Source organism: Mesocricetus auratus, unplaced genomic scaffold, assembly GCF_017639785.1.
Source record: "Mesocricetus auratus isolate SY011 unplaced genomic scaffold, BCM_Maur_2.0 Super-Scaffold_100676, whole genome shotgun sequence".
Lineage (NCBI taxonomy): Eukaryota > Metazoa > Chordata > Mammalia > Rodentia > Cricetidae > Mesocricetus > Mesocricetus auratus.
In genome coordinates, this window is record NW_024429266.1 from 158,919,406 (window position 1) to 158,930,868 (window position 11,463).

The following is an 11,463-nucleotide window of genomic DNA, read 5'->3' on the forward strand; positions in this document are numbered from 1 at the left end:
CGGTGTAAGCTTGAATTTGCATGTCTCCTCCATTGTAGTAGAATGCTTACATGTTTATAGCCTGAGCTGATAGGGAGCTTGCATGGTAGACGTTGTGTTAGGATAAAACAGGCTGTAATATGGATAGTGGTTTTCTGAAACCAGGTTTCTAGAGTGTGCCTTGGAACTGAAATAGAGACACACTTTACTCAGCACATGCCTACTCCTCCCCCAAAACAATTAAATTTTGGTTGATTTCATAAATTTTGGGAACATATATACTTGTGCATGGAAAAGGGATTCCTCTAAGTACCTAAAACACAATATTTGAATCTACTGAAGCCAAGAAACATGACTGATTGAATCTCATAAGAAAGTACGCCCCAGATAACTGATAGATAGATGTACTTCTTGAAAACTGAGTGGCCAAGGGTGGGCTTTAAAAGTTCAGCTCTGGCTCTTCACTTTGGTGACTTGTAAAAGGCAGCATCCATCACAGTTATGTTTCTGCTGACTGCTACAGCTTTTGTTATTTTGATTTTTAGCCTTGAAAATTGGTCCCTGTGTTCACTCCAGGTATCTTGGGACACCTCTGGGTTGCCATTTTTGGTGTTCAAACACTAAAGACCCACCCCAGGGTCTTCTAGAAGCTGTGGCTACCCTTCTCTTTTGTTCCTCAGCCAACCCATGGGAGGCTCAGTTACTAGATGGCCTGTTTTGATGGCCTGCCACTCATCTATTCCATGTGATAATTCTGACCTGCTCTTGGTAGCTGTAGGAGGTGGGGTTGATGGTTCTATTTACATCCAATAGACTTCCATTTTATCATCCTTATTTCCACCACTGTGTTGAAGATTATCTACAAAAGGGATTGGAAAGATTACTTCTGTAATTGTAGGTCATGCTCCAATGTTTGTTCTGGGGTACTCTAAGATTTTTTAGGGTGACTTTGTCCTACTTTGTTTCTGTTGCTATGGTAAAACACTGACCAAAAGCATCTTGGGAAAGAAGGGTTTTATTTGGGCTTCATGTTCCAGTCATAGTCCATTACTGAAGGAACTCAGGGCAGGAACCTGGAAGCAGGAGTTGAAGCAGAGGCATGCAGGAATGCTCCTTACTGGCTTGCTCTACATAATTTGTTTAGCCTGTTTCCTTATATTTCCAAGGACCACCTTCATAGGGCTGTCATAGCCCACAAAAGTCTGGACTCGCCCACATCCATCATTAATCAAGAAAATGCCTCCGTAGACTTGTTGTCTGCATGCCAATCTGAAATGATATGTCCTTTTCCCTGATGACCCTAGCTAATGTTGAGTTAACAAAGATCTAGCCATCATGTCTTTTGTCCATATTCATTGATGATGTTGATGGTGATGATGATTTTCTTACATGAGTACATTGGAGCTACAGTGATGAAACGGAAAGTCACACCTGTTGGCGGCTGTTGAGATTGGGATTACATGTCAGCATCTCACTAGGATTCAAACCACAGCAGTGTGGTCATTGTGTTGATACAGCACTTATTCCACTATGGACTAGTATTCTCAAGTTCACAAAGTTCATCTCCTTTGATTCCAATGATGAACTTAGAAGGCTGCTCATATATATATGTCGTGTCATCACTTCAGATGAGAAAATAGGTACAGAGAAAGGTTGGTTAGATGACAGTCTATGATAATTATGATAAAAATCCTAGAGTGAGCCAGGCAGTGGCAGTGAGTGCATGCCTTTAATCCTAGAACTTGGGAGGAAGAGACAGACAGATCTCTGTGAGATAGAGGCCAGCTTGGTCTACAGAATGAGTTCTAGGGTTACACAGAGAACCTGACTTGAGAAACAAAACAAAGAAACAAAAAATTCTGATCCTGTCCCAGTGAATAAACCCTTATAGTCCCAGATATATGAACCATTTAAGACAGTTTACAAATAAGATTTGGTAATCTACACAGCACACATGAATTAAATAATTGATTTCACCTAGTGAGAGATCTGTGATCTAGATAGAATTATACTGTACTGGTTTCAACATCTGCACAATGTCTTCACCTTATAAAAGGTGTTCATTTGGAGAAAGTAAGATGATACATACCAAACGAGTGGTCAGTGGCCAATGAGGGGTGAGCACCTAGTGAGTACTAACTATTACTTATGTATAATTGCTATTCCAGCTGGACACTGAATGCTGAATTTTCTTTGAACTCAGTTCCTAAAAGGGTCTGTTGTCCTCCATCCTATCACAGGGACATGCGGTGGAACAAAGGAACCATTCTAAAGGCCTCTGTGGACTACATCCGAAAGTTGCAACGAGAACAGCAGCGTGCAAAGGACCTTGAAAACCGACAGAAGAAGCTGGAACATGCTAACCGGCATCTGTTGCTCAGAGTACAGGTACCTGCCCTGTGCTATGTAAAGTAGTTTCAGGACAAGAAGATGGAGAATGTAATGATCCTTGTCAGAACTGGAGACACAGTCTTAATATTTATGAATTTGCCTACTGATGCCACTTTCACAGTCTTGGGCATGTGCAGAGGGGCACCTTCGAGTTACCAGGAGGCTCTTTACCAGGAGGCTGAGCCCCAGGTCGAGGGCTTGTCTTTTCTTGTATCTTGTCTTTCATGCTGTTGTGAATTTTGCTGGGAATTTTTCATCTTACTGTGACCCCCAAACATCATAAGAAGTGTGTATATGCTTCCTAAGGATAAGAAAGTTTATGATGTGCCATCTGGGGTTCAGACAAGCTTAATCCAGGCAGAAGTTAGTATTCGTTCATGGTGTTCAGTGTGAGTGAATCTACATTGCATTCTGCTTGAGGGTGTACATCATGAACACTGAACACCCAACTTGCCAGTACTCCTCAACACTTTACATCTCTCCCCAAGATAACACATTTGCTGTAGCTACAGTGATCTCAGCCATGGGGCTAGGAGGCAGAAGGTGGCCACTCCTCTAGGACAGGGCTTTATAACTCAGAAGGTCAAACAGAGGCTAGATGTAATTTGAACATCTTTCTCCCTCCCCTCCCTCCTTTAATTTGTGATTTGTTTCATGTTGCATATCTTCTATAAAATGGCCTTAGGTATGTAATACTTGGTGCTTAGTGTACCTGCTTATACTGGTAACTTATGTAATTCCCTTATTAAACTGTTACAATATAGTAAGTTTTTCCAAAAAGAAGTTAAGTTTTCTTTTGTGTTCAGTTCCAAGCTTGCATGTTCATATTAAATATGAATGTTGTGAAATATGGACCTTAGTAATCCCATGGCAATGTCCTCTTGGCCTTCTCCTGCTGACCATGAGTCTGGCTTTACCACTTTTGCCTATCATAGAAAAAAATCAATAATTAGGCAAGCCCTACAGTATCACAGAGCCTCAGAGCTCAGCATGAGATTTAACACCTCATTTAGAAACTGAAGTAACTGTTTTAATCTGTTGATAAACATGTCTAGTTATACAACAAAGGAGTGCAGTAAACTATTTGCATCTCCTTGAGTTAATTTATCTGCTTGGTTTTTGAAAAGACAAACTGCACTGGTGTTCTTCATGCTGGTGTACAGTTACAAGCACCTGTGTGTTTGGCCAAGACCTGGGGCTTTCCCTTCATGCTGAAGTCTTCATGGAAGAAAGAGCAGGAAGCCTTGTTTTATTAAATAGCCCAGAGCTTAGCACGATGCCTGGAGAGACTTCTGGTTTGAAGGAACAGACAGATGCTCATGTGGCTTCTTACATGCATGTGCCTCCCACTCTTACTGTCCCCAGAGGAGGAACTCAAAGGTCCAACAGTTTTAACACAGACCAATCTTGGCTTTCTCCACTCCTGTGGGCCCAGTTGAGAAGCCATGTCATGTGCAAAGGACCTTTCCTCTGTGATGAATTCAAAGGACATGCTTTCCATCTACACTTAATTTTAATATGTTATTTTATCACTAGCATAGGGCAGCATTACCATATGGAAAGAGAATTGGGGATCCCTGCTGCTTGTTTCAGGAATATTAAGGGAGAATGCATTTAAGGCATCTTGAAATGAGGTCTGAGAAGTCACAGACTTACAGAGTGTGTCAGTCAGCTGGTGCGACTGTGACAGAGAGCCAGGGAGCAGGGAAGGTTAAATAGCAGGAGGTAGCTTTTTTACTGTTTAGAGACTGTCAGAGACGAACCCTGTCAGCAGAATTGGCTTCATTTTATCTTAGTAATTTCTTCAAAGATCCTGTATGCCAAGCTTCTCACAGTTTGAGGTACTGGAGTTAGGACTTAGTGGACGGATTCAGAGCACAGTTCAGCCCACAATAAGAGTGTACATGTCGTAAGACATTATTCGTGTCATAGATGAGAATTTTCTTACTGAATTAAGAACTAAAGGTTTCCTTTTGCCAGGGTAAGAAGGCTTTGATTGCACAAAGTTCTGGTTGCTTGTGTGGACCATGGAGATGGTTTATTTCATGGCACCATTGGTGACTTAATAACCAGAACCCAGAAAAAATTGCTACTGGGTCTGTCACACCCAAACAACTGAATATTTCTATCTTCACAGCTGAGTAACAGTTTATAGGGAATGTATGTAACTGACAAATAAGCATTTTGTTTGACTTTTTTAGGACCCCAACCCTAACTCTGGTATTTACTAATATATAGTGCTTCTGGAGACTGTACAATTTATGGAAACCTGGGGTTAAATTAAGTAAGCCACCCTTACCTCCCATTCTATGTCAGCGCTCATGAGGTCCTTGTCACTACAGCCTCTCCAGAAACCTGTTTGGAAGTGCTATGAGGGAAGCAAAAGTGTTTATGTACCAGCTCACCCTGAAAGTGGGGACTGAAATGTATGTAGCACACTTGTCCTGATACTGGGGACTGGAATTATGTAGCATACTCACACTGAAAATGGGGGTTGAAAACTTTCTAGCACACTTTGGTTAAAACTGGGCACTGAAAAGTATGTAGCACCCTCATGCTAAATCGGGGAACTGTTTGGGATTTTGATAGTTGAGTCATTTCCCTCTAAATCTTAAGGTATCTCCAAAGCAATTTATATGCCATTGTGTTACTGTTTACTCGGTTTTATATTTCTGTTTGCTCTCATATTTCATTAGCATATCTGCCTTGTACAAAAAGATGGGTTTCCTTGTAACATTTTCATGCACAGACCGTCCCCATTACCTCTCTTGTCCTACCCAGTCTCCTTCCACTGGCATTTTTTAATCCTTCCTGTAGTGTCCTTTCTCTTTTTGTGTCTTACACATACATACATATACACTTTTAAAAAATTCTACATTCCACATCTTAGAAGACACAGTATTTAGCAGAGTCTGTGTTTCCTGCAGTGACCCCCAGTTGCATTCATTTTCTTGAGTATTTCTTTAGAGCTGAATAAAGCTCTATTGTGTAGGTGCATCCCATTTCCTTTATCAGCTCATCTGTTGATGAACTTCTAGGCTCACTGCATCTTGGCCGTTGTGAACAGCATAGCGATGAGCATAGATTTTGAGTATCTCTATATGATGCGGACTTGGAGACCTTCAGGAAAGTGCCCAAGGGTATGATGGGGGCCATGGACTAGTGCCATATTTAGTTCTTCAAAGAACCTCCACATTGACTGCTGTAGCATTAGTTCCCATCCCGCAAGCAATGAGTAAGGGTTCCTGTCTCCCCACACCCTTGCTAACATTTGCTGTAGGTGGCTTTTGTTTTGGTCTTTGACAATGGCCAACCTGACTTGGGAGCCTATCCTTGTGTTAATCATTAATATCTGTAGAGAGTGATTGTATTTGTTATTTATAATAAAATATATACCATCTAAAAAGGCATTTTCTATACTACAAATACCACCTGTCCTGTACTTTGGAAAGTGCAGAATTTATTTTTTAAAAGCAGCAAAGTTTACTTTACCATTTTATTGTTGTCCCTAGGTTTTGATTTTTTAAAAATAGAAACTAGGCTTCAGTTATTAAAAGCAGTCTCAGGTTCACAGTACAGTAGAATGTCAACCCCAGGCAGCTCCACATGTCACCTGACCATGCAATTCCTCTTATCATCAACATGGGTACCACAGTGCCCCTTTGTTAGAGTTGGCCACCCTTACTCTCCAAAGCCTTAGGTAGAGACACTCACGGTAATGCACATTCTGTGGGTTTGTGCAACTGCACATAATACCCACCTGCATAGTTTCTGTGTGGTGGAAGTCGGCCATGCACACATGCCTACTTAACTGTGTAACTTTGACTTGATTGCAGGAGCTTGAGATGCAGGCGAGAGCGCATGGACTTTCCCTTATCCCATCCTCTGGCCTCTGCTCGCCTGATCTGGTGAACCGGATCATCAAGCAAGAACCAGTTCTTGAGAACTGCAGCCAGGAACTTGTGCAGCACCAGACAGACCTGACATGTACAACGACCCTGGATCTCACGGACGGTACCATCACCTTCACAAACAACCTCGGCACCATGCCAGAGAGCAACCCCGCCTATAGCATCCCCAGGAAGATGGGCTCCAACTTGGAAGACATCTTGATGGACGATGCCCTCTCGCCTGTTGGCGTCACTGATCCACTGCTGTCATCAGTGTCCCCAGGAGCTTCTAAGACAAGCAGCCGGAGGAGCAGTATGAGCGCAGAAGAAACGGAGCATGCATGTTAGCGAGCCCACCTTGCTCTGCCTCTGCACAAACTGCTTCCTCTCTTCTTCAGTAGACTTCATAATTTACCTGAAGAGGTTTTATTGATAATTTTCCTTTAATATGAATTTTTCGTGCTTTATCAGTAGCCCAGGATATATTTTATTTTTAGAATTTTGTGAGCCAGACTTGTATATTCTATTTTACAACTACAAAGGCCTCCAAAGTATTGTACCATCAGCGTGCAGTATCTGTGAACCGATTTCTCGAAGTGTGAGCTTTCTGAGCAAGGAGACATTTGCTTCAGAGAAGCGTCTGTCCGTTTTCATTCAGGGGAAAACCAAACTTGGTTGTGAGCTTTGTCTGTCTGTGACCTCCTTGGAAACTAAACACGTAAAGTTTAATTACACGAATGTAAAGCAACCAAAAGAAGAAAACAAAGAAGATGACGATGAAGAGAAAAGTGGAAAAGACATCCAAGCCCTTCACACATTATAAATGCATTGATTCCCTGGTACTGTCTTAAAGACACAGGGCACTCCCAGCATCAGTTAGTCTTTGTACTGAAAACTAAAAAGAAGAATACATTACATAAAGACAAATATAGCAGTCATTTTCATGATGATTGTCTGGTTAGAAAATGTAGCTTGTGCTAACCCACACTGAAGGGAGTTAGTAGACCAAGGCATGAAACATAGGATCAGACCTTTCTGACTTTTATTGGGCACAGTTACAGTTTTCGATTTTTCATAAGATATGTTTTATTTTAAAATGGAAATGAATCTCCTCTCTGAGTAAAATATCAAGGAACACCGGAAGTTTGCTTCTTCTTTATCTTTTTTTTTTTTCATTTTTGCTTTTGATAAAGACAACCGAACTGGGCACATTTCTAATTGGCTTTACTATTTTTATTTTTAAATTATGTTTTAGTCATTTTGATTGTATAGATTCTTTATTATCATCATTTTTTTCAATGTTTGTATTAATTTGTAAGAATATGCATCTTGAAATGGTGAGTTTTCGATACTTTTACAACTCACTGGTGTTTCTCTGCATTCTTTGTACACCCACGAAAGACTACTTTTACTCAAGGTCTTGTGTTCAAAGAGCTTTGCAAATATTTTGTATATTCCAGTATCACTTGAAACAGTTTTTCAACACATTTAAGGTATAGTATTAATAGATTAAAAACCAGGCTTTCTAGAAAAAATACTTACATATGTATTTCTAGGATATAAAAATAACTATATTCCTGAAGACTGATAACCACAGCATTTAATATGCCCACGATGGTCATTTAAATTGGGATTTCTTTCAATAAACTGGCTGGATTCTTTTTAAAAGAGGGAAATACTGTATTGGCAAATCACTTGATAACAATGTTTTAACCAAGTGGCAACATTGTGAAGTTAGTTTCTGTGCATTGCCTACTTGCATAGCCCTATGCAATAACTGTAGAGTTACATGTATCAAGTCTATATGTTTTATACAGATGATATATAGTGTTACATGTCAGGCTGTTGAATGGAATTTCTTAGTAGCAGCCTAGGATTGAATAATGAGTGGCATAAAGCATATCCTTTCAGAATGAAGTGCCTTAAATATCTTAGCAGTCTTTTTTGGACCTGCACTGACTGAACTGTAAAGTAGGAGAAAGTTTCAAGATGGTATCTGGAGTGAAGAGAGATGTAGCATGGTGCCTCTGTAGACATTCTTAGAGCTTCCAATTTCCCTTCAGATATTTTTAATATGAAATATATTTTACTGACAGTGCCAAATTCTTTCATCAGGAAACCTTTTTCAGGAGGGTTTTTTAAGTGTTTAAACGTCAAATGTGAATTGGTGATGGGTGATGGAGAGATCCAAGAGGAGTGATTGTCAGATGTATGAATGGATGGCTTTGGTGAGAATTGTCAAGTGCGTGGTTCCCATGCATGTTGGGTAATGTAAATCCTTGGAAACACTGATGATGCTATCCAGTCTTGTAGCTTTATTACTTAAGGGGGTAGGGAAAATAAGTTCCCATTCTTTCGACCTCTTTAAGTGTGTGACTCTTTTCCTAGAATAGAAATGCAAATGTGCATGAACAGATAATTGTACCATAGTGTTCAGAAATACAATCATAGCATTGTCTGTTTTTCTCTTCATATTTGTGGCGGGGGGCCGGGGGCGGAGGGCTGGATACAGAAATTGAAGATCGTAATGCTATGATGCTAGTTCTTCTTAGTTGATATGACATTTTTTTCTTTTTAAATAATTGAACAAGGTTTCACAAGGTTGACTAACCCACAGCTGAGTGACTATGGCCAAGGCAGAGTGACTTTCTAGAAAGCTTTGTTGGAAGAAAGTATGGCATATTGCACCACTACCCTGATTTGTAGTCCCTGGGCTTGACATTGCTGACTTCCCTAGCGCCTTCCTCCTAAAATGCAGCTTCTGGGAGAGGCAGACAAGCACTTTGGAGGCTGCAACATGGGGGGTGGTTTTATTTATTTCTTTTGTGCCTACAAGAATGTGGATTCTTTAAGGGACTGGTTAAGCCAAGAGATAGTATTTTTGCTCAGTGTTTTTTAAGGAAAGAATGATCCATGCCACTCCCCCACCCCTGGGTGCAGAATTGTGACTCAGGGTTGTAGCTCCATTTGGAGTGCTCAAAATACCAAAATTATCCACCTTCTTCTGGGTAACGTAACAGAAATACCAAACTTCTGACTTTGCCAAAAAAAAAAAAAAAGACTATACAACCAATCTGGTCATACCCAGATCAAGACACAGTTCAGTCTGGTTGTTTGTAAACAATAAAGCAATAAGAGCAAACGAAATGCACAGGACATTTAAAGATACAAAGCACAAAGGAATGCACTTATTAATATTTTTGAAAAATGCACTGGGGAGAAGTTGATGTTGATAACAGTATAAAAAGACCCCGACTTCTTGACAAAGACAACAAATGACTGTCTCTTTTGGACACTTGCTACTGTAATGTCAATAGCAGCCCCTGCTGTTGGGTGCAGCAATTCTTTCTGTATGGTCCACAGCACTGTATATTATGATTGATATTAATGTATCCAATGAAATAACTGAACTGTTGTTCTACATAGCTTCATTAAAGCATTTGGTTTTTCACATCTTGTTGGCCAGTTGTGTCTGGTTAATGCCCATTTTGACTGGTACATACCTTCTCAAAGCAATGGCGGCACACATTTTTCCTCTTATCTCATGAATAAGAAATTGCTAGGAAAGTGTAATTGCTAACAGCACTTTGTTTAGTTTAAATGTCACTCTAAGATGGTACTTTTTTGGTTTGAAACATTTTTGATTACTTTATGACTTATTCTCAAATGAGTTGTAATTGTGTAGCATTTCCCCCATTCTGAATTTGGGGAGACTTTGAACTCCCAGATGCCAGGAATCCACTTTAGATACAAGGGGTTTATGTAAAATATTTCAGTGAGAGGTGGCTTTATTAAAAAGGAGAGAAATTGTCAGAGAAACCTTTGCATATTTACTGAAAAGATCCTAGGTTTTTAAAATACAAATTTATAATAATGGATGCTTAATATACCCAGCCTGCCAGCTCCTTTAAAAAAAATAGAGTACTTCTGACTCATTTGATAAATGTTAGATTTGAATTGGGAAGTGTCAGACAGAACAGGTCTTTATTCCCCAGCCAGACCTTAAACTTCTGCCCCTGAAAAAAAAAATCTGTTTAAACCCCTGGAGAAGACACCAGAAACTTGCTGCAGTGCTTATGATCCAACTGTCAGCTCTTTCTTAAGTTTAAGGGGTTCCCCCCCTCAAATTGTAATATACAGTAATTGAGGCCTTTCTTTTTCAGAATTATTTGAATTATTTATATTTCCATAGAAATATGACTGTATGTCTAAAAAATGTGCAAAAATAGGAAGATCCCACCTGATCAAGACAATTTTCTGAACAAAATGAAAAGCAGGTAAGTTGAAAGTCGGGACTTTTCATCTCCAGAGGGGTGACAGCTGCACTTGACCTAAGTTCCTGCCTGTTGACTGTCTTCTTGAGAGCACATGAAGTCTTAATCTCAAGTCACACACACACACACACACACACACACACACACACACACACACACTCCAGCATCATTACCAGTTCTCCAGGCATTTGCATACAACTTAAATGGCTTTATATTATTTGTTTTTGAGATGGAACATGAAGTTCAAGCTGGCCTCACACTTGCTACGTAGCCGAGCCTGACCTTGAACTTCTGATCTTCCTGCTGCACACTGAGATTACAGGCAGGCACTACTGTACCCAGTGTATGTGGTGCTGGGAGTAGACCTTGGGCTTTTGCATACTAGGTAAGGACTCTACCAACTGAGCTATGTCCTTCCCTAGACGTATCTTCCTTAAATGTTTACTTAGGACATTTAGTTAAAAAGTTGTCCATCTAAGGACTGTAGTACATGCCTAGGTTCCCAGATATTCAGGAAGCTGCATCAAGCTTTCAAGTTCAAAGCCAGCCTGGGCATTCTATATTCACAAAATGGCAAAGTGGGGCTCCCTGCTCAAATTCTTATCATTGAAATTTGGCCTTTTCTAACTACATGATTTTGAGCAAGTTATTTATCTTCCCAGTGTCTCCATTCTGTTGACTGTAGATAATAAGAGCCAGCACACGGTGGTCTTATAAAGACCAATCCATTTAATATATTTGATTTTATTTTTTTGCTTGACACTACAAGGGAATATTCAGTAAATGGGAAGATGCATTTCTATTATACAAATCACCATCTTCATTAACATGAAAAATAACCCAAGGAATCTAAAATCACCCTGTGTGTAAGCAGTGGCATACACACCACATTTGGAGAAACAGTGAATGCTAACACGGGTCTAAGGTTT

The 11,463-nt window shown here is 40.1% G+C and overlaps 1 protein-coding gene across 9 annotated transcripts in view; it reads left to right on the plus strand.

Moving 5' to 3' along the window:
- Mitf (melanocyte inducing transcription factor) overlaps positions 1 to 9,713 on the plus strand; it is a 210,503-nt gene extending 200,790 nt beyond the window's left edge. For 8 of the 9 annotated variants that reach the window (XM_013114106.3, XM_013114107.3, XM_021227724.2 and 5 more), the window contains 2 exons: positions 2,220 to 2,367; positions 6,207 to 9,713. In XM_013114106.3, coding sequence (XP_012969560.1) covers positions 2,220 to 2,367; positions 6,207 to 6,608 — 550 coding nt within the window. In that variant the 3' untranslated portion in view covers positions 6,609 to 9,713. 9 annotated transcript variants of the gene reach the window in all.
- The last annotated feature ends 1,750 nt before the right edge of the window (positions 9,714 to 11,463 follow it).